The following is a 25,010-nucleotide window of genomic DNA, read 5'->3' as shown; positions in this document are numbered from 1 at the left end:
CTTGCCATAACCTTCGCCACTTGTGACTATCATACAAACACCAACCAATCATTATGGATTTTCTCTGTATGTATGGATGTTCTCATTCATCCAGGTCATTGTATTTTCTGCATATTTTAGGGGGGGCGGGGCTGGATTCACAGTCCAATTTCTCTCTTTGTAGCTTTGATGTAAGCTACCTGGGTCTAAAAGTAGCTAAGCTACAGGAAAAGCTACTCGTTGAAAAAGTAGCTAAGCTACCACCAAGCTACTGGAAAATGTAGTTAAGCTACATGTAATGGTAAATGGGTTATACTTGTATAGCCCTTTTCTACCTTCGAAGTACTCAAAGGGCTTAGACACTATTTCCACATTCACCCATTCACACACACATTCACACACTGATAGCGGGAGCTGCTATGCAAGGGCCTAACCACGACCCATCAGGAGCAAGGGTGAAGTGTCTTGTTCAAGGACACAACAGACCTGACTAGGTTGGTAGAAGCTGGGGATTGAACCAGGAACTCTGGCACGACCACTCTTTTAACAGCGTCACGTCGTCCATAGCTTGTTACTGCCCATCACTGCGAATGGGGCCCTCTTAATTCCCTTTCTACTGTAGTTAAACACCTTTTAAAAAGTTTGTGTACGACATTCTGACAAGTGCAATTCAAAATATGCAAGCAAATCATTTTCTGTGATCAGGATGAGTCACAATTCATGTGTGATTAATTTGTGACAACACAAATTTTTACACATGCAAACATCTAAAGTTATTTACACACACATTTGTGTGGTTCTTAACTTACAAAGTACACGTGGTCATCCCACACCTTGAACCAGGGAGCAGTGCTCGGCAATGAGCTAAACTTGCTGTCCAGCACAGCTCTTAAGTTGTCAACTAGCTGGCATACATTGCACGGCATAGCTCGGTTGGTAGAGCGGCCGTGCCAGCAACTTGAGGGTTCCAGGTTCGATCCCCGCTTCCGCCACCCGATTCACTTCCGTTGTGTCCTTGGGCAAGACACTTCACCCACCTTCTCCCAGTGCCATCCACACTGGTTTAAATGTAGCTTGGATACTGGGTTTCACTATGTTTTGCGCTTTGAGTCACTAGAGAAAAGCGCTATATAAATATAATTCACTTCACGCACACACACACAATGTTATAGTCAACATGACAAAAGGCGACGTTGACATCTTACTGAAGTCAACCTTTTGTGTTTCCAGTAAGTATCTCCCCCTTTGTCCTGACTGTGTAACTGATGTTATATTTGCATTTAGGAATCTCCCGTATTTCCCAACCATGTGTTTGTTTCCTGTTCGTAACGCTGGTGTGCTCCTTCCCAGATGTCGGGATGGATACTTTGGCCCGCGATGCGCAAACACTGAACCTCTGCGGTTGCACATGCCCAATCCTTCCAAAAGTATGTTGACTTGATATGAGCAGCTGAGAACAGAGACACAGTTGTCACTGGATTACCTCTGTGGACTCCCGCCGAAAAACACCCTCTCGAAAAAAACACTCGGTGCTCTTCCTCTGTCTCCTCCTCTTCCTCCCCCCCCACCTCCCTCTCAGGTCAATTTTAGGCGCACCAGGCCGTGCACAGTGGTGTCACCCATGGGAACGCTCTGCCTCTACTGTCTGTTAGCTCAGCCTTATGGTCTAATTCTCTGCCTCTTTCTCTCCCACCCACCCCTTCCCACACCTTTCTTCTATTGCTCCACCCTTTCTCCTCCCTCTTTTTGTGGCCTCCAGGTGTCCAAATGACTTTACTGGTGATCGCTGTCAAACCTACGTTATGGCACGTTTCTACCGTATGTCAACTTCCTCTTGAGTCACATGTGCACGTCGTGTACCGTGGTACCTTGGTTTTTGTTGGTAATCCTTCCCAAAGGCCAAAACGAAAACCCAATACATATTTCCCCGTGGAAATAATGAAAATCCAATCAATTCAGTGACCGGGCAAACATGTTACAATGTCCAAAACACACGTAAACCCCCAAAACACATAATACGGGGAAAACACAAGGGGTCTACGATTAAATTGGAAGTGAGCTATGGAGGGCCAAATTAAATAAATACTTATTTCAATATTCACTTAGATCAGAGGTGTCAAACGTACAGCTCGCGGGCGGGATCAGGTTTTATCCGGCCCGCGGGATGAGTTTAAGTCAAGTCTAAAAATGAGTCAAAATTTTCGAATGAAAGAAACTGCTGTTCTAAATGTGTCCACTAGATGTCGCAATAGCAATTCTTTGTAGATGATGCTACATATGTAAAAAAAAAAATAATAAACCACATGATGTTAGTGCACCAGTCGAGGAAAATGAGCAAACTACATAAATAACATCCTGTAATTTTATTTTTATTTTTTTCTTGATAGATTGAAAATTAACACCATTGAGTTAACTGATGAACATTATCACATAATGTATTCAGAAAGTATAAATAACGACAAATAAAGATAGAATATTATTAACCGCAACATGTAAGTGTAAAAAAACCCCAACAACATTATGATTTGTACATTTTCAGAATGTGCTTGTTCTATTTCTAAGCAAAGAAAACAATCTGAATTTGTCTTTATTTTTAAGTTATCTTGCCGTGGTTTTACCAGTCCGGCCCACTTAGGAGTATAATTTTCTCCATGTGGCCCTCGATCTAAAATTAGTTTGACACCCCTGACTTGGATAGATGTGTCATTAATTAACTATAATTGGAATTAAATACACATATGTGTAATTGAATGTGATTATTTATTGTAAAATTGCATTCAATCATTTAATTATTAATTTAATGATTTAATAATTTATAATTGAAATCACTAAATGAACCATACAATTATGAGTTCTTAAATCCATAATTAAATAAATTTTTTAAATGATGAACTATAAATCAAATACTGAAATAATAAAATCAATGAATAAATGATTGCATATAATTTTACGTTAAAATAATTATTGACATATTTATTAACACATTTGTGTATTTAAAGTTAAAGTACCACTGATAGTATTCGACCCATCCTTTTGTTCCACCCCCTGGGAGGTGAGGGGAGCAGTGAGCAGCAGTGGTGGCCGCGCTCAGGAGGCATTTTGGTGATTTAACTCCCAATTCCAACCCTTGATGCTGAGTGCCAAGCAGGAAGGTAATGGGTCCCATTTTTATAGTCTTTGGTATGGCTCGGCCGGGGTTTGAACTCCCGACGTACCGGTCTCAGGGCGGACACTCTAACCACAAGTCCACTGAGCATTTCCAAAAATAATTTATTAATGACACATTTAAATAATGATTTAAAGATGAGCGGAGAGGGAGATGGGGAAGCCATTTGGCTATGAGTTCTCACTTAAATTAAATAGTGTTACTCATCTTCTTTATCAAAGTCCTGGTACTCGCAACTTTCTTTGAACCCCAATGCGTGGAATTTGTTTGGGCACTCAACTCCACGGAATGATACGCTAGTTTGTTACGCACGATGTTTGCCCGTATGATAGGCAACGACATTTTTCGAATCATCCAAAAAAAGAGGCGAATGAAAGCCGAGGTACCACACTGTATGGAATAGAGTACTGGTGAATGTGTGTGCATCTTTTGTGTTGTGTTTGTGTTGTGTTTGTGTTCTGCATGCGACGTTGTGCGCTGTTGAACCTGCTTATAGTCGGGTTGTTTTTTGACATGTAGACATTTTGTGGAAAGAACACAGTTTTACCAAAACCTTGCGCTTGCTTGAGTGACTGATGCTTGTTTCTGTTGCAAATGTGTGTAGCCCCGTTTCCACCAAGTGGTACAGTTGACTTAGCTTGGTACATTCTTGCTTCAATACTAATAATAATAATAACCACACTACAGTTTACTGATTGAATGACAAAGAATGGCCACTTCCTTACAAGAGCAGGAATGGACTAGAAAGTGCACAGAACATTATTTACAGCTGATGTCATCACACAGCTCTGGATTGTATCATGTTCCGAGTCACTATTTATGCGCTGGAAGCACGTGCTGATCCCTGCTGAACTGTACCGTTTGGTGAAAACACTGTTTTTGTTGATATTAGAGGAGAAAGCCAGGTCAGGCTATAGGCATAACAAATCACTATATTCTATCAAATCCTTATATTGTATCATATCTTGCTAGGGTCAATCTATATTTTGGTCTTGAATTGATATTTTCATAACTGAGAGTTGGAAAACATTAACAAGTTTTATTTTTTATTTTTTTTAAGAAAATACAATTGAAAATTAAAGAGTTGTTTTCCAGTGTCAATTGGCAATAAGTACGTCTAAAAAATGTTTCATTTGTATTTGTTATTTTTTTTAACAAAAATCTAAATCACTACTCAGCAGGAAGGTGATAAAAAGTTACAGTATATCCCGGAACCGGAAGTTATTTCAAGACGCTGTTGACAGTGTTGTATCCTTTGTCAGAAAGACCAGACAAGGATGATCAATATGTGTTTATAATCAGGCGTTTAGTTAAATGGTGCGATTTATTCATAATTTTTTTGCAGATTTATCACACTATCTATTTTGATTGTACATGCTCCCTTACTTTAACCACGGGTGGTTACTTGGTCAATGCATAAAACTGTTACCAAGTTCTGAGCAAATACATGACTCGCATTCAAGTAAATTCTTGAAAAAGTTGTTCCTAGATGACATTCTGACAATACAATTGCATTTGTGTCCAAATTTTGGGCTTTCTTAAAAGTTGATTTTAATAATTCAAGCGACTAATAACCTGTCATTAATCATGATTAATCCCAATTTAAAACTATGATTAATCTGATTAAAAAAATTATAATAATTTGAGGATACAACATAAGGTTCATTCTCAGTCTTGTCTTTAAATAGAAACTTTGAGTTCCGGTGTCAGAATATGAAAAATCTATCTTTGGTTCATTTCCATATCTGCTGACTGATGATTTAAATGTTTGTTATATGAAATACAACAACAAAACTGAAAAATAATAACACTTTGTTTTTAGATTGTATTTTTTATATTTCAAAATAAAATAAACCGATTGTTTTTTGTTGTTTAATTCCCATTCGTGAAAAGAAAATTCAATGACAAAAACAAACAGTGACCTCCTTAGAACCAGCATGTTCTGCAGTGGAAATCTTTTATTTTTATCTCTGGTTCTCAAGGAGGATATATAATGTATCATGTTTTTTTGTTTGTTTTTTTAATCCGTTTATTTCGTCACAACAACAACAAAAAACTCTCAATCTATACAATTTTAACAAGATAAATAAAAAAACAGAAAATAACATGGAGCAGAGAGTAGCAAAAGCTTATAACGCTGTGTGCCCCATCACATAAATATATAATAATCTGATTCTTTGAGTGATTCTGTCTAAATATAGTTTATAGTAGATGTTTTTAAATACAAAACTTTTTTTTTTTTCAAAACTTTGTCAAAGAGTGGCACAAAGGTGAAAACTTCCTCATCAAAATCATTTGTAGTTACTGTTTGAAAAAAAAATTAAAAAATCTACCTTATTTAAGTCACAGTTTTTTTTCATAGTTTAGTCGGGCTCCAGTGCGACTTATATATGTTTTTTTCCCCTTTTTTATTATGCATTTTCGGCAGGTGCGACTTATACTCCGGTGCGACTTATACTCCGAAAAATACGTTATATATTTTTTAAGCTGCAGTGCCTCCCTAAAGTTTTCTGGGGGTTCACATTTAGAAAACTGACAAAAGTTTGAATTGAAAACTCCATTACAATCCATTAGTTTTTTGAATGAAACAAAACCACCCACCATAATCGTAATGATCCCACCCATCTTGCCAAATGAAAAACATGTTAATATCAAATGTGGTCATTAAGTATTGCTAAAACAACCGCTGTAATGATAAAAAAGTGTGTATATTTAGTTCCTTACACCCTAAAATTCCATTAGTTTTTATTTGTGCTGTCCAAACTAATTTGTTAATGCAGATTAATCTACCATCGATATTAATGTGATTATATTTTTACCGCAATTAATACATCTGCATCCCAAAATGACTCAAAACGTCTCTGGCAACGCATTTCGGACAGTTTGTTAAAGTATCTCACACACACACACACACACACACACACACACACACACACACACACACACACACACACACACACACACACACACACACACACACACACACACACACACACACACACACACACACACACACACACACACACACAGTGTATATAGATATGTACTGTCACACCAGAGGCACTAACTGCTGCTCCCATGCTATATTAAGGTTTGCAAGGCCACAGCATGCAGCAATAGCAGCAGATGTATCCATCAACTGTGGACCAACGTTGGGAAAAAACAACTTCTACAAAAGAAAACAAAAGTTCCCTACACTCCAGTAAAAAATGCGTCCAATGCGTTACAAATTTACAAATGCTTCTCCGAAATACCATAATATGACGCCAACAACAATTTATAATATGTTCTATCATAATATAAGCTACTATGTATTGGTTGTGTTCCACTAGATCATACGGATCAGGAGTATTATTTATTACATAATGACGTTCATAAGAATTGTAGTAATACTATAGTCTAGATGTAAAGCATTTATGGTGTCCAGATGTCGTCTTTTCCTGGACAAGTCCACATTTTCGGATCAGATGGGAGTATAAAAATGTACTCAACATATATTCTTCCTTACAACGTGACTCGGATTTCTGTTTAGCCCCGCCTACTTGCATCATGTTTAACAGAAAAAAAGCCAATTAAGATGTATGCTATTTGTAATGTGTAATGTCTTACATGCAGAAAGCAATTTGAAAAATGTAATACAAATTTTACTTTTATTGAAGACTTTCGCGTTGCTTTGAGTGATTTCTTGAATTGAATAGTGTTTTTCACCTTCTTTGTGAAAGTGCTGTAACTCGCAACTTTCTTTGGCCCCATCTTAATTTGCAGTTGTACTCAATAAAAATAAGCGCAGAGACTAGTAGTAAACAGACTAGATTGTTAGACACAATGTATGGCCATACGATAACTGAGACGCAGTGTTGGGAAAAACTTTACTAGTAACAACTAATCTAAATAATTACCAGCACAGACGTCCTCGGTTGTTTCTCACAACAAGACTCGAGGGAGACGCTGCGAGTTGGAGTCAACCAATTGAGAGAGCTAAAGGAAACCCTGGAGTATTGTCTTCGACCATGAGTCAGCTCATCACGATAAACATGGAGCCCTTCTATGCCACACCACACCGTCACTGGTCCTCCTCTTGTATGACAAACAGGCTAAACCACGTCAACCGTTTCTGTGTTCACACTCGCGGTGAGAAACGATACAGGAGTAAACCGAGGGTGGGGCTATACCATCCATCTATAATATATACCATGTAATCTTCTTGGAGATCCCTGGAGCTTATTCTAGCCTGGGTGCGAAGTGCGTACACCTCCATCACAATTTAACTAGTTACCGATGTGTTTGATGTAACGTGGAACTCCACTTTTAATGTGGTTGTATGTGAACAAAACAGCGTCAGAAGCACAGCAGCTTCAATGCAGGCAGTAAATTTTTACTAATGAAAGCAACAACTATCACCACAATAAAATGAACTTGATAATAAATAGAAAGAGGCAACATCACACAGCAAACAACATGTAGGCTAAGTAAACACACACACATATAAACATTCCTACTACTGCGAGGGAATAATGAACAACTGATCAATGATTGAAGTAACAAGCTTTCAATCCTACAATACCCCGTTTGTGGACAAGGAGAAAAGATAGCCAACGAAGGACATTGTATCTCTTTATTAGCTAGCGCTAACACGATCAAGTGAAAAGATTCAACAGAGCTGCCGTCACTGCCAGCACACTGCCGCTGCTAAGCTGGTAAACAAAGCTGAGCTCAGGTGCTGATCTAAGCGCGCTCTGCCTGACGTCACACGTCACTTGGCAACAGGCACCACCTCTTAAAGGCACACACACTCTGCTCTCTTTAAACGTCTCGCCCTTTTTCCGCCCGGAAACCCGCCATGTTGCTGACACTACGCATGTTGCGTAATGACGTCAGCCACACCCAGAAGAACCGTTAAGAGAACCGCTAGACGAAATGGCAAAAGATTCCAAGGAATTGATACACTGGAACCGGGTTTCGATTCCCATCCCTACAACCCCCTCTAATAGATAGTTGAGCACGCTAGCCAGTTTGAAAACCTTGCATACTCTTTAGGTACACTATATTGCCAAAAGTATTTGGCCACCCATCCAAATGATGAGAATCAGGTGTCCTAATCACTTATGAAATCAAGCACTTAGGCATGCAGACTGTTTCTACAAACATTTGTGAAAGAATGGGCCGCTCTCAGTGATTTCCAGCGTGGAACTGTCATAGGATGCCACCTGTGCAATAAATCCAGTCGTGAACTTTCCTTGCTCCTAAATATTCCAAAGTCAACTTTATTATAAGAAAAGTGAAGAGTTTGGGAACAACAGCTAGTCCGCCACCAGGTGGTAGGCCACGTAAACTGACAGATAGTTCAGCGGATGCTGAAGCGCATAGTGCAAAGACTTTCTGCACAGTCAGTTGCTACCGAGCTCCAAACTTCATGTGGCCTTCCAATTAGCCCACGTACAGTATGCAGAGAGCTTCATGGAATGGGTTTCCAGCAGCAGCATCTAAGCCATACATCACCAAGTCCAATGCAAAGAATGGGATGCAGTGGTGTAAAACACGTCGCCACTGGACTCTAGAGCAGTGGAGACGCCTTCTCTGGACTAATGAATCACGCTTTTCCATCTGGACCAGTCTGGGTTTGGAGGTTGCCAAGAGAACGCTACATTTCGGACTGTATTGTGCCGAGTGTGAAATTTGGTGGAGGAGGAATTATGGTGTGGGGTTATTTTTCAGGAGTTGGGCTTGGCCCCTTAGTTCCAGTGAAATGAACTTTGAATGCTCAAGGATTCCAAAACATTTTGGACAATTCCATGGGATGGCACTTCAAGTTCATATGTGAGTAAAGGCAGGTGGCCAAATACTTTTGGCAATATAGTGTATATTTCCAATTTCTGGGCGGTCTCGAACGCAGCATGAGGGCCATTCAAGTGTTCTGTAAGCACGATTTATCGTAGCAGTCTTCATTCTTCTTACATGTCATTCAGTAACTCTGGCTTGTACAAGACTTAAGGCTAGTTAAAACTTTTTTGATCATCAGGTAGGAATAAGCCAAGAAACGATGTTGCTTCCATTCCGCTTTCAAAAAGGCTTAAAACTTGACCATTTCCGATGTTTACGCACACATAGGTTAAAGTTAAAGTACCAATGATTGTCTCACACACACTAGGTGTGGTGAAATGTGTCCTCTGCATTTGACCCCTCCCCTTGTTCACCTCCTGGGAGGTGAGGGGAGCAGTGAGCAGCAGCAGTGGCCGCGCCCGGGAATCATTTTTGGTGATTTAACCCCCAATTCCAACCCTTGATGCTGAGTGCCAAGCAGGGAGGTAATGGGTCCCATTTTTATAGTCTTTGGTATGACTCGGCCGGGGTTTGAACTCACAACCTACCGATCTCGGGGCGGACACTCTAACCACAAGGCCACTGAGCAGGTGGTTAAGTAAGGTTGGCCTGCTGGAGTCGTCCTTCACCGTGTCCATTCTCATCCTTTATTAAACTGTAATGCACTCTGCTTAACATTTGAGGGGTTTCTTTTTTTTTTGGCAGAGGAAATCGTGGTGTGTGGGAGAACACGGCGCTCTCTGCATTCAATTTAACTTTGCTGCAGCTGTGCGACGGCATCAAGGACAGAATTTATTTCTGGTTCTCTTCCAGCTGCGTGAGCACACACACACACACACACACACACACACACACACACACACAGCATCAACTTTTTTGGAGCGTTGGAGATGTTGGAAATGATGAAAAACATTGAATTCAACATGACTTGTGAGTAGTACAGTGTGCATGGCTTTCTAGCTTTTTCACCGGCAGAAAACACCCCTTTGAAATACGACTGCAAACCTGGGGTTCCTCAAACATGCTGATCCACAGTAGAAGCGCAGCCCAGGAAAGTCACTTTCAAACATGATCGATGCAGCGATTAGCCTTCCAAGTGAACTTTAAGCCGCTGTTGATATTTCACATTTTCCACTCTCAATTATGACAATAAATCACATCTTCTCATGGCGAGCACGCAGCCAACAGGCACACACAGGCACATGCGCGCACGCACATCCATTCCGCACTTAAAGACCTGCTTCCTGCAGGGGCACCTCCCATCCCCGGGAGATGGCACCGAGCAGGAGGATGGCTTCTGCTCCTCTCTGGGCCTAACAGCCGCCTGTAGTCATAAGAAAAGCTCAAGACTGCTTGGACACAAAAGTCTAGCGAGTAAGCTGCCAGAGATGTCAATTTAGCTGGTTGATGCAGCCCTGCGTAATTTTTCTTATTCATGGCCATTTTGTTTCACGCTTGTTTTAACCTGCCTCTTCATAGAATGGGTGTGTTTGGAGACGGGAAACTTTTTTTTTTTTTTTACAAATGTGGCAGGTAATCTGACTGCGTGTTTGCACTATTATGTGAGCTGCTATTACGTTCTGTGACGCTGCCTGCTGACATTCAAGCTCATTTCAAACCAATTGATGTAAAGTGAAGTCATTTGTTCTCGGCCTTGTATTAACCACACGGGCTTAACTTAAGTGTACAAATACGTTACGAATAAAGTAGTCAGCCATTGAAGACGCCTGGCAGACACGTTACGGAGAGGGAACAGTGTTGTGAATTAGTTAAGGAGCACCCAACCACCCATTTGAAAGTGTACGCAGAGGTAGACAAAGCACTCACTCAAATTCAATCGTTTAGAGTTAATACAAAAAAAAAAAAAACATCAGGAAGTTGCCTACAGCCACAACTCTAAATGCTGATGTTTTTAGACCAAGGGTTCTGGCGGGACCTGCTCCCTATTGGAATTAATTGCGGACAATGTGAGTACAATCGGTACACTAAATAACGCTATATTTTTGTATTCTGTCATTTAATATACATGTATAACAACACCATCCATCCATCCATCCATCCATCCTCTTCCGCTTAGCCAAGGTCGGGCCGCGGGGGCAACAGCCTAAGCAGGGAAGCCCAGACTTCCCTCTCCCCAGCCTCTTCTTCCAGCTCTTCCCGGGGGATCCCGAGGCGTTCCCAGGCCAGCCGGGAGACATAGTCTTCCCAACGTGTCCTGGGCCTTCCCCGTGGCCTCCTACCGGTCGAACGTGCCCTAAACACCTCCCTAGGGAGGCGTTCGGGTGGCATCCTGACCAGATGCCCGAACCACCTCATCTGGCTCCTCTCGATGTGGAGGAGCAGCGGCTTTACTTTGAGCTCCCCCCGGATGACAGAGCTTCTCACCCTATCTTTAAGGGAGAGACCCGCCACCCGGCGGAGGAAACTCATTTCGGCCGCTTGTACCCGTGATCTTGTCCTTTCGGTCATAACCCAAAGCTCATGACCATAGGTGAGGATGGGAACGTAGATCGACCGGTAAATTGAGAGCTTTGCCTACCGGCTCAGCTCCTTCTTCACCACAATGGATCGATACAGCGTCCGCATTACTGAAGACGCCGCACCGATCCGCCTGTCGATCTCACGATCCACTCTTCCCTCACTCGTGAACAAGACTCCGAGGTACTTGAACTCCTCCACTTGGGGCAAGATCTCCTCCTATAACAACACAAACGATCAAATGCATGATTTATCGGGTTACCTTTTTTTGTTTGTCTTTCAGTGGCCTAGTGGTTAGAGCAGGGGTCGGGAACCTTTTTGGCTGAGAGAGCCATGAAAGCCAAATATTTTAAAATGTATTTCTGTGAGAGCCATATCATATTTTTTAACACTGAATACAACTAAATCCGTGCATTTTTAAGTAAGACCAACATTTTTAGAGTATAATAAGTCTCTTATTCTTTTTAATAACATTGTTATTCTGAAGCCAACCAATAATAAATCAAATACTCCTTACCATTAATACGACTTCTTGAAGAGGTGGGGTAAAAAATGGATAGATGGATTAAAATGCATGAGAGTGTTTTATATTTTGAACGTTATTTTTAACACTGATTACCAGTGGAATTATTCATTACCTTTCGTGTTAAGCAATGTCAGCTAAGGGTTATCTGAGAGCCAGATGCAGTCATCAAAAGAGCCACATCTGGCTCGAGAGCCATTGGTTCCCTACCCCTGGGTTAGAGTGTCCGTCCTGAGATCGGTAGGTCGTGAGTTCAATACCCGGCTGAGTCATACCAAAGACTATAAAAATGGGACCCATTACCTCCCTGCTTGGCACTCAGCATTAAGGGTTGGAATTGGGGGTTAAATCGCCAAAAATGATTCCCGGGCGCGGCCACCGCTGCTGCCCACTGCTCCCCTCACCTCCCAGGGGGTGATCAAGGGTGATGGGTCAAATGCAGAAAATAATTTCGCCACACCGAGTGTGTGTATGACAATCATTGGTACTTTTTACTTTACTTTATCCTGATTTCCGACATCTTCACATGAAACCCTAACCTAATAAATTGTACATTAAATTGTTGAGTAGTTTGTAGTGTAAAATGACTAAATACCAAAATATAGCGTTATTTAGTGTAACGATTGTGTTTGTATGAAATATTTGTTCAATGCGCAATTACATTTCTGCATTCCTCGCATTCGTACACGTGCGCAGATGCGGGGGTGCCTGAATTCCAACAGGGAGCAAGAACACCGGTGCTAATTTGGAGGCTCTGCGTTTATTTGCTTTCGTAGAACCTGTACCTCGCGATTACTATAGGACAGTGGTTATCAAACCTTTTCCAACAAGTAGCACCTCAGAAAAAACTTGGCTCTCCAAGTACCACTATTGACCAACATTAAAATGCAGTAGCGCAGTAGGCCTAAGTATTCATTAAAAACCAGGCAGAGTTTAAAAAAAATATTTATGGCCACTGTAACATTGCACACAGTTTGAACAGTAACACTGTGTTTGAATATAGGGAGAAAAAAAACACTCAACGCTAAAAAGGTAATTATTTGGCGTACCACGAGATGGATCCCACGTACCACTAGTGGTACACGTACCACAGTTTTAGGATACTCCATGGTTAAGTGAATCAAGGTGTAAACTGGAGTATGTAACTGATATTAAAAAAAGGACTGACAAAATTGATGCCTTATTGCGGATTAATCTATCCATTTCCTGGTGGTGTTACGGTTTAGGATTGGTGCCCAATTCGGTACTTTTTTTTAATTGTATATTCATTCGGGACTCCCAGGTACCGAGTCACGTTAAATCACACAGTAACATATTTTGATACTTTTCTTACCCGTGACGTCACATCCGATTGTAGACTCGACACCGGTTCAAACACTTGGCGGGCAAACCGGCGTATTCATAGCAGAGTCAGCCGAACTGTCTTTAGATAATGTTCCAATTTTCCATGCCAACAAAGCAAGCATGCCTGACATAAAACTTCTCAACATTCGATTCTAATTTACATTGGATATGCCGTATACGTGCTACTGATTAGCATTAGTGAATTTACATGGTGATTTCAACACCTTCCAATTTGGTAATGAAAATAAAACTATGTTAGAATCAAACAGCTGGTGTGCAATAAGTGCAATAAGTGTACTTTCTAACTACAGCGACACACAAGCTGAAATGAATGTATACTTGCAAATGAGACTCAGAAATATAAGTTAATAATAATATAACCAAAAACTGGACAGCACAGTTATGGATAGTGTTAAATTTTAAATACAATCATTATATTGCATTTTTAAACAAATAACATTTATCACTACATGAACACACACAAGAGCACGGAAAATCGGTATTGGTATCGATTCTCAGGAAATCAAAAGGAAATTTTGCCTCCAAAACAATATGACAAGTGATTGTACTCACTCTGCTGGAAGGAGTTTTCTTTTCCCCGAAGCACTTTCATTTTAAAATAGCACATTAAGACAAAAGCATTAACAGGTCCACTTTACTGTTAATGAATGTTAAAAACCGACAATATATTAAAGGTGTTAAGCACATATACTGTATATTCCATTCTTTCTTTAGTCTCTTTGCTCATGCAAAATAGAACACCATTACTATGGATTTAACATGAATTATATTTAATTAATCTAAATTAATCCACAGCAACACTGTGATTAATGAGGTTAAAACATGTAATTATTTGACAGCCCTAAGTATAAATAATTGAATTGGTCATATTGTACTGAACAGTCACAAGATTTCCTTTGTTGCAATGATGGCAATTTCCAGTTTTATGGTTTTTATCCCACTTTTCCTCTTTGCCACCAAATGAATCTGGTTTAACTATTTATTCAGGCCTATTTTTTTATCTAAAAAACGTTGGTTTGAGTACAAATTGTACCACTTTTTACACAGCAAAAAAAATTATAAGATAAAAATGATGAGACTAGATTTTTTTTTTTAAATACTAAAAACTAGTGAAATTATCTGTCCATGCAGCTAGGTAATTTTTTTGATAATACACCCTAAATTAGGATTTATATATCTAACAATTGGCAGCGCTTTTAAAATAGAAATACATATTTTATTCTGAAAACAAGCATTATTCAACTTTATCCAACAATTTGTAAATTAAGCATCCTGGGCACGTTGCAGAATCTTTAAACAAGATTTTCTAAGTAGAGGAAAACCAAAATATCTTATTTGAATATTTATTTTCTCAATTTCAAATTTTTTAAATGAAAATAGGCAAAATGGAATTATTCATGCTAAAATTAAGATGTAATGTCAATGACTAAAAATAAACAAACAGCCCTTAAAACTAGGGACATTTCTAGAAGTAAAATTTAAAATGTCGGCAAGTGGCAAATAATTTGCAATGCACACCTTTGTAACTTCTGACTGTGTAGTCACACACACGGTAAAAAAAAAAAAAAATACCAGCACTTCACAGCATTTAACAAAAACATTTTAACAGTAACATACTGTACCGGTAATTGAAATCGATATATTTTTTTTTACAACAAGTGACTGTAAAAAAATTACGACAGGCTTGTATTTCATAGCAATGGACTGTCATTTCACAGTAAAATACCATAAATGTTACTGTGAAAGTGATGCCACTTTTACACAGCAACTTTCTGTGAATTTACAATGGTTTTTATGCAGTGTTGATAAAATGAGGACATGTTAATGTAAATGAGGTACATTATTTGTGTGCATGTGTGTGTGTGTGTGTGTGTGTGTGTGTGTGTGTGTGTGTGTGAGTGCGTGTGCGCGTGTGTGTGTGTTGCATGCTGCTGTTGCAATGTCTTAAATGTCACTAACATTGTTTTGTGATTGTTACTCACTGAAAAGTATGTGTTCACTTGCCCAATACGTACTTGTGTGTGTTTGCCCCACTGTATGTTAGGAGGTGCCTCTTTCATAATCTGCTCTTTTGTCTCTCTTTTGTTCTTCAACTTTCTGCAATGGCAGATCACCTTGGAATTGAATTTATGGGTATGGAACAATCCATTTTGAATCTCCGTCCTGCATAGATATACTAAAAAAAACAACAACCAAAAAAAACACCCAATAATAAAAGCAAGTGACTGACTGACTGACCTGCATCCAATCCATCTGTGGTGTTTGACCTGTGAATCATACGATTAACAATCAGTCAAGCACAGCGTAACTTGATCGAATGTACAAATCCTGCTCTCCATCAGACATGATTAACATGGATGCACTTCTTCTACATGTGCATTGACTCACAGTAGCCATGTTCCTCTTTTTTTTTTGTTTCCTCATTCCATCTTTAACAAGTATGATCTATCATGTTTGTGGCTGCCAGATGCCTTTCAACTCTCTAGTCGGCTTTCTCTTTGCATATGCCATCCTTTTTCTTTCCTAGTAAGATTTAGAACCCGTGTCTTGCCTCACCCCGTCATTAGTATAACTATTTTGCCTATAAGCTATAAGACGTCTGCGCTGATTGATTTACCTTTAAAAAGAGTGGATGCTGACAGGAGCATGCATTTCTATTTTTGCATCCTACATCCATGATTTTCTTCTGTTTGCTGCTATTTCCATCCTCCTCACGACAGCTCTGATTCTATTTGAGCTTTTCCAGAAAAGTGCTTCAGTGACTTGGGGGTAAATTATATTTGCACAGTGCGAGGCTACAGTTTGTTCTCAAGAGAATTTGGTAGGGAAGTACCCAATGTTACGTTTTAACTCGACCAGTTTTCCAACAAAAAGACAGCCATGAAGCTTTGATTAATCATCCGAGTGAAAATAATAACAATTCATAAAGTCTGGATTTTATGGCGTGCCAGGAAACTCAAATACGCGACCATTTCCCCAAAATAATGAAGTTTTGGAAAGCAGAAAAATGGTATTGTTTATTTTAAAGTGTATTTTATCTTATTACTTGATTACTCTATTATTAATTATTAATCATTTATTATTAAAATAATTGATCCCTGCAGCCTTTTATGTTGCAATAGAATGTCTTAATATTTCTTCACAATTAACCCTGTGATGCCTGGATTATGACAATCTACGACTGTTATCTTTTTTTTTGCAACTTAATTTTTTAATAACATACATTTTAAGTTTTTGAAATGTCCACAAGAGTGGACAACATGTATTAGATAAAATATATTTTGAAGAAAAAATTAGTAAATGGTTTGTAAAACACTATAAAATATGTTTTAACAACGTGTTCACATATTTTAACGCATGGGTTCTTAACCATTTTTGACCTTTTTTGGGCCCGACGTTCCCACTACAAAGGGGGTAGGGGCCCACTCAAATATCACTGAATTGGTAATCTTACTCTTGATTTTAATCCTATTCAATCTCACCTACCGGTACTTATAACAGGATAAACCATGTCAAATGATCTGAAAACATATATTCATCACAAAGATTATTATCAAGGCTTAGGTCAGGCTGATAACATAAATAAAAGAAGGGAGTCATAACAACTGATGAAAAATAAGTTTACGTGCAGTTATGTAGTGCTAAAATAAATACATTCTAACTAAATTAACAATAAATTATAATAAAGAGTAGGCTCCAGCCCCGCGACCCCGAGAGGGACAAGTAGTAGAAAATGGATGGATGTTTCTCAACTAAACTATTAATAAAAATACAAGTTCAAATGCAAGTACATCTTCACCACTTTAGTCATATTTTTTGTGCTTAAGAAATTAATTTTTGATATTGTCATTACTGCCACAAGTGGTGGAAAAGTGTATTACTACGGCCCCTACAGCTGAGAAACAGATATTTTTTGACAGCCCTCTAGGGGGCGATCGCGGCCCAACATTGGGCCATATAAGAAACACTCTTTAGACCAGGGGTCCCCAAAATTTTTAACTCAGGGGCCGCATTGGGTTAAAAAAATTTAGCCGGGGGCCAGGCTGTAGATATATATATATATATATATATATATATATATATATATATATATATATATATATATATATATATATATATATATATATATATGTTCATCAACATTTAACATTGTCACGTTATCGATAGGAAAATTCATTTTTAGACAATATGATTTGTCTGAGCGGCTAGGAGACACCGAGAGTAACAAACGGTAGAAAATGGATTAGAAAGGAAAGACTTAAAAAAAAAAAAAAAAAAAAAGGTAAACTTGGGACTTCCTGTGGGCCGGATTTTGGATGCTGGGGGGCCGTAGTTTGGGGACCCCTGCTTTAGACGTATTCCAATACCGTTAACTGTGTTACAAAACCATTGGAAAGCTTTTTTGAAACACCCATTCAAAAATTATTGTTAGGTTTTAATAAAAAACTAAATGTGCATTCCAATAACTTACGAAAATTAATTGATTTTCAGACAAAAGTTACTTCAGCTGAAGTAGTTTAAAAAACACTAAAGGCTTTACAAGGCAGTCAAAATACTGTTTAGTAAGTGATGCATATGTCCGCTTCAATTTTAAAATCAATAAGCAACAATTATATTACTCCTTAGTTGTTGCTTGATGTCCCCATACTTTTATAATTGCAAGGGTCTCCTAAAATATAAGTAAATGACATACAATCCTCCCCTGCTATGCACTTCTGTGCTCTATGTTTGTCAGCCGTCCCGTTCTTGAGGGGTTTTTTTTGCACTTAGAACAGCTGACCATAGGTGGCAACATATGGCAAGACAAAGTAGTGTCCACTTTGACATTAAAACTTGTGCATATAGGAGGAATCAGCTTTTGAATAGCTGTCCACTGTAGTGGCTACAACGCATCACAGGGTTAAATGTCACACATCACATCACGGTAAAAGGACTTATTTTTGACTAACCAGATATTTTTTCTTACTGTAAACTTTATTTGACTATCTTACGTAATATAACTAGCATCTGAGCTATATTACTTAAAATAGTCACGAAAAAGTACACACAATAATGTATTTTTGTATACTTTATACATGTATACATGTAGTTTTAATATTGCATTTAAGATTGAAAAGATTGCATTTTCCAGTCATCCCCCCAATATTTCTGAACACAGCTTCCCAAAAATGGTGTACTCTATACATTTAAAAAAAAAAAACCCAGCTTGTTGATAGTTACATATTTGTATTATTATTGTATTCTTTATCCCTTTTTATAATTCTACGTAATTATAGTTACATCGCAATATTTTACAAAAGTCCATGAAGATTTAATCCTAAAATTAAAGAAACATCAATTGAGCTATTAGCAGTGGAAGTATGCATGCACTCTCAATTTACAATACCTTGTATGAAATCCTCAAGCTCAGAAATGTTATTTGCCACAAAGAATACCATTGATTTCTACATTATGTCAATAACATAAATGATACCCCCTTGCAAACTTTTTTCTGGAAAAGCTCACTAGTTTCAAGGTAGTATTTGTGATAATGTACGACATTAGGACAGGTAAGAAGAAGTTATGAAGTAGATTGTACTTTGAAATGTAATAAGCTGCACTATCAAGAGACTGACTGTCTTTTCCTTTTGCCTTTGTCATCGTGTGCATCTGTGTGTGTCTGTTTGTGTGTGTGTGTGTGTGTTTGTGTTTTGTGGGCCGTGCACAGAGGCAGAAGAACTCTACCAGAAGAGAGTCCTGACAATCACGGGTATTTGTGTGGCTTTGTTGTTGGTGGGCATCGTGTGCGTGGTGGCCTATTGTAAAACCAAGTAAGTTCCTGTCAAAAACACATAACAAACACAATAGGGGGGTAAAAAAGAGCAGCCAATTATTGTGTTATTTTGTATTTTATCAACAGGAAACAAAGAAAGAAGATGCACAATCATCTGCGACAGAACATGTGTCCAGAGCACCCCAATCGGAACTTAGCTAACGGACCCAATCACCCAGGACCTGGACCAGAGGAAATCCCCATGGTAGATGTGAGTTGGAAAAATGTATGTCAATTAAAGATAAAGAAGCTCATTTTATTGTAATTTCACTGATATGTCTCAAATATTATATTCTTACACATCTTAATAGTCAGGTCAGTACAATTATTACCAGGTTTCCCAATCTGATATTGATATAGGATATTGGTCCGATTGAAACAAAAAAATAATTATCGGATGATATTGGCTTGCATCTTAAAATTTCCAATTTTAGCTCCGATACAAGCAGTCCTGCAACATGTTTACTTGTGAAAAGCTGGACAGGCAATTCACATATTGTTCTCCAATAAGCACACAAGTTTGATCATTGCTTGTATTTTAGTGAAGTCATTTACAAAGGGTAAACATGATAGGCTATAGGCTAGCAGCTACACAACATCTAAGCACACAATAGCACACAAGCTAGACATAGGTAATAAGTGTTCTTAATTGAACCATATAGCAGTCTAAAACACAACAGTTGTCAATATAAACAAGTAGCAAATAATTATAATTGCATATTATTTCTCCAAAGGTGTATTAGAAAATATCCAGTAACGAACGTGTACGCATCATTCAACTTACTGCGTCCTGATGTAACCCGTGTTCTCTTCCTCTGCGTTGTGTGTAGAATGTAATGAACACGACCGACACCAGGGGTTTTACTTGTGTTAATGCATCTGACGATACAGGAAATAGAAACGTTGTCAATATTTTTCTGCCAATCGTCGAGTCCCTCTCCCGTTGATATCGTGGACAAAAGGGGCGTTACGTACGACAACACAGTGAAATAAAAACATACCTGACGATACAGGAAATACAAACGTCAATATTTTTCTGCCAATCGACGAGCCCCTACACAAATATAATAATACAGAACAAGAAATAGTGAAGTTAAGTTCTTAACGAGACAATAAATGCACTTGTCTGTCGTCGCGTGGACGCCTACCTCCCCCGTTGATATCGTGGACAAAAAGGAAATAGAAAGGCGTGTCCAACACATATAAAGAAGCAGGTCTCACAACAATTATTGCAGTAGGAGGGACGCAACGAGACAATGGTTCCACATATTGACAAAACATCAAACAACCTTCAGGTATTTTCATGTAACTTACATATCTTGTGTAATTATAACAATAATAGAACATTAGAAAATACATTATATTTACATGACATAATTGACCCCGTTACACTGAGTTTAATTTAATGATTTTTTTTCACCATTATGCGTCCCCAAAAAACAAATTCCACTTCAAAAGCATAAATCTGTCATAAGGTGTGTATCATACCTACTATTGTGTAGTCTGAATAATTGTACTTATTCAAACCTTTTCTAACCTTCCACACTAAAAAATACTAATAATATGTACTTTTTAGCCATAATGTTTGTATTTATTATTCCTACCAAGTAATTTCACTTGATCAAACATTTTCAAACATTCCACACCACAAAATAATAAAAGTATGTACTATGATTCGTGCTGATATCGTGTCAAGGTTTTATCGATATCGGCCAGTACTCGAGGCTCCAATGTCGATATCGTATTGAAAGTGAAAAAGTTGTATCGGGACACCCCTATTTATTACATACTGTAAATATGACAGAGACAATCGAACATCCATGTCGTAATCTTGGAATCATTTTAAGTATTCAACCTACAAAACGCTGCTGTCAAAGGAAAAGCGCGCATGTCCACATTTGGCAGGTTCTGTTTCTATCTGAAGAGTCAAAAACTAAACTAGAATTAATGAGTAATGATAATAGTTTAGTTTATTTCGAAGTACATCGCATGTTTACACTTGCACAATTCAGCATGTGTCCGAAAAGGAGTAGAAAGAAGCAAAGCTTATTTATTCCTAGCCCTTTTCTGTTTTTCAGCAATTAATTATATATCTACCAGTTTACTGATTTACCATTCTTTTGGCTGGCAATGACACAAAATGTACATGCAGTGTTATTGCAGGTACCGATGGAAAGGGAGGCACAGCAGCTTCAGAAAAACAAAGACAAACATGGTTCAGCTGCTTTCTGTAGTGTTTAGAGGCAACGTTTTCATATGTTTAGTTGTGCTTGAGCAGAAATCACCACCAAATAATACAAACATTGAGGGGAGGCTCATTTTCAAAATGCAAAACAATAATAAAGACAAATGACATCTGGATCTTGTGTCATTTCCAACCAGTGTGTACAAATTATTATTCAAGGAATCAGTCATGTTGGTCAAAGCTGTATATGCAAATGACAGGCTGACTTTGTGTACCCTGATACAGTACATATCAAAGAACGTTCCAGCAACTGAACGAGTCATACGGCCTGCGACAGAAGGATCGTTCCCAGCCAGTCACACATCTTCCAGATCTCACAATTCTTCCACACGAGCCCATTCATCAACTCACAGGTTATTCATTTTTCATATCATTATTATTATTATTATGTGCATTCGCATGACACCGCTTGCACTGTGTCAGACCTGAGGAGCGGACGTGGAGCCTGGAACATTCGGACAGCGTCCTCTCTGACTCGCCGGGGATGATGTCATCGTCAGTGGGGACCAGTAAATGCAGCAGCCCCATGTGCATGGAGGCGCGGGCCCGGCGAGCCGCTCACTGTGCTTTCAATGACTCCCATCGGCCGCCGCTCCAGTATGGCGACTCCTTCGACTCCCTGGGAGACTCTCCACACAGCGACAGGTGGGAGTGAGGTCCTTATAGGCCAACAGCACGTTGCCATGCAACATTTAACTCCTTCGAACAGGCGTGTCCAAACAACTGAAGGCTTTATACAATAAATTACTGTAAATGCAATTGAATATATGTAAAGAAAAAACAAGCTATATGTCAAACGTTAAGGTATGGGCAGTGGTGTGCCGTCAGGGCCAGCAAGGCCTTCTCTGCTGGCCTAACATAACCAGAAATCATGATCATAATTAAAGGTAAAATACTTTTTTTATTTACTATCCCTAATTATCTAAAAGTATTCATATTCTCTTCATGTCAAATTATGTTTGTTCCAGTGTTGTTTTTAGTTTTAGTTTGTATCCAATCAGAATTCAGCTAGCTTATGTTGCCATGCTGTACGAAATCTGCTAGAAGCCTTTAGAATCAACAATGTGGGCGTCCTTGCACTGTAAGTGAACAGGGGCATACAGTTGATAGACAGTTGCGATAGCCAATCAGATCACAAGTTTTTGTCAGTAAGGCCTTCTAGATGGCTTTACGTTGAACATGACGCTTACGCGTCCTGTGATTGTATACTCATTGGGACCGTTAGCGGCTGAATTTGAGAACACATAGAGTTGATAGGCAGTTGCGATAGCCAATCAGATCACAAGTTGTTGACAGTAGCCTATCTTAGTAGCCTGATTTTTTATTTATTTATTTATTTATTTGTTTTGTCCTGTCCAGCTTCTCAGGCAAATCATTTAGTTGATGTAGATGCCAATATCGGCTGTTCAGATTTACTTGACAAAAGAGAAGTGTAGGATACTTCTCTTGTTGCCTTATTTGTATTTGACTTTATTAAATGTATTTCTATTATCATTTGGTGCAGCCGGGCCGGAGCAGGAGGGGATAGAAAGAGAAAAAAAAAAAAGACAGAGGGGGAAATTGTGGGTACAAGAGGGGGATTAGATAGAGAGACAAAAACAACAACAGCAAACACAACAACAACAATAGAGCAACATCAGCAAATACGACATGTACAAATATGATGGTAAAAGTGATAGCAAATAAGCAGTTAGCGAAAATAAAAAATAATACAGAAATGACAATGAGCATTATTACACTACAAATGGATCAATACAAATACCAATAGAAATAGCGCTATTGATAATGAACAATACCAACAATTGACCTCCATAATCAACAATACAGTTGTTCAAATGCAACAATACATATACGTAATGATAACTTGAGATACGAAAGAATGCAGAAAAACGGAGGGAAAGAAAGAGAAGCAACCTACATTAACCTTGTAGATTGTTATAGTAGCCTGCATGTTAACGAGACTGTGATTGGATACTCACTTGTCATTCCAAAGTGAGTATTCATTCACAACTTCAATTTAGCAGGAAGCGGGAAGTGTTGCACCATAGCCAGACCGGGATAGCAAAGAAGGAAAACAAAACGTTGATTAGGTGGCAGATATATATATTTGCAAGGCCATTTTCAAGAAGGATATTTAAAGAGAAACTACATCTTGTGGGACGATGTCGGCCAACCCCCGAAGCTAGCTGAGCTGTTCTAGCGATGAAATGGGGAAATGCTCACCACTTCCACTTGAATAAGCCGATGACGAGGGGTACCACTGGCTTATATGGTGTCGAATAGGTTCTATGAATTGTGAGTTCAAATATTTAATTTGTTCACGTTTAATATGTTTTTTGCAATTTTAATTTTGACAGTACCACATAAGATATGTTTTAATTGCTGATGCATTTTAATTGTTTTTTAAATGCGCCAGAAAATAACCCGTTTTGTGCACTGTTAATGTTGTTCAATGCCCAGCAGGGTGTAAATGTGTTCCTGTATAGTATTTCTCCAGCAATGGTCATGTGGTGCATCAATTATAGTATTTTGAGAGGTAATCATTAAAGTCGGACATCACTGAAGGCCTAGGGGGGAAACGCATGGCCTTACCTTATTAGGTAATAAAGCAAATAGTATTAGCAGCAACTTTTTATAGGTATTGTATTACACCTTTTTTGTACTTCAACGTTGCCATACTGTGCATCAGGGATTTTTAACGTAAGTGTTTTGGGGTTTACATTTCTGGGCCGAAATTCTCCCTTCACAATTAGTCTTATTATATTCCGGAGTACCAGCATCCTCTACAGTGGCCATATGATTTTGGTCTATTTTGTCAGAGTTACAGAAGTGCTCTGCTGTTTTTAGGACCTCCTGCAAAAAAGCAAGACATGACAGCACTCTAGTGTTTTCAGGAATCTGCAGCAAAATGTTAGTTGTCTCACAAGTTTTTTTTTTATTTAACGAGCAGGCCACCAGTTGAATTGTCTGAATGAAGAAAAAGAAAGGACCTAAAATAGAACCTTGAGGAACACTACTAGTAGAACTAAAGAAGATGAACAAATAACTACTGACTTTCTCTGATGTAAACAAACTACAGCTATACCTTAGTTACACAAAACCACATTCAGAAAACAAACTGCAACTGCCAAAAGGTCTTAAAGGGGTGCCTTGAGGAATGTCTCAGTTATATAAATCCCAAGTTTGGACCCCAGTGCTCGCAAGGGTAACATGTCAATGCAAGGATCTGCCAATGTGTTTACAGTGGTCCAAGTTCCTTTATACAACAGGAGCACTGTAACCCTAACCCTAACCCTAGGAATTTGCTGCGGTGTGGTTCTACATCAGTGAACTATATCCGCACACACAAAAAAAATCATATTATCTCAAAAGCAAAATGTTTAATATTCGTCATATTTTCCACCTAATTAAATATTCTAGACAGAGACTCTTTAATGCAGTGTTTCTCAGTTATTTTCTGTTATGACCCTCTGGGGAACAGACATTTCCATGACCCTGCTGAATTAAATTACTATTGAGAACGTGATACTATTTATTAGTTAATCTGTACAACACACTATGTGAGTTACATTCTTTATACTGCATTGCCCCGATTTTACGTCGAGGCTCACATCCGGCTGAT

General features: G+C 38.7%; 1 protein-coding gene across 1 annotated transcript in view; it reads left to right on the top strand.

Moving 5' to 3' along the window:
* Window positions 1-25,010, top strand: part of nrg2a (neuregulin 2a) — a 236,168-nt gene that overhangs the window by 203,313 nt on the left and 7,845 nt on the right. The window contains exons 6-11 of the mRNA XM_072913761.1: window positions 1,739-1,797; window positions 15,441-15,464; window positions 19,039-19,141; window positions 19,231-19,369; window positions 21,614-21,741; window positions 21,812-22,033. Of these exons, the coding sequence (XP_072769862.1) occupies window positions 1,739-1,797; window positions 15,441-15,464; window positions 19,039-19,141; window positions 19,231-19,369; window positions 21,614-21,741; window positions 21,812-22,033 (675 nt within the window). The remainder of the gene's footprint in view (window positions 1-1,738; window positions 1,798-15,440; window positions 15,465-19,038; window positions 19,142-19,230; window positions 19,370-21,613; window positions 21,742-21,811; window positions 22,034-25,010) is intronic.

The sequence above is a fragment of the Nerophis lumbriciformis genome, linkage group LG09 (assembly GCF_033978685.3).
Source record: "Nerophis lumbriciformis linkage group LG09, RoL_Nlum_v2.1, whole genome shotgun sequence".
NCBI lineage: Eukaryota > Metazoa > Chordata > Actinopteri > Syngnathiformes > Syngnathidae > Nerophis > Nerophis lumbriciformis.
This window is presented reverse-complemented; position numbering and strand designations above follow the sequence as displayed.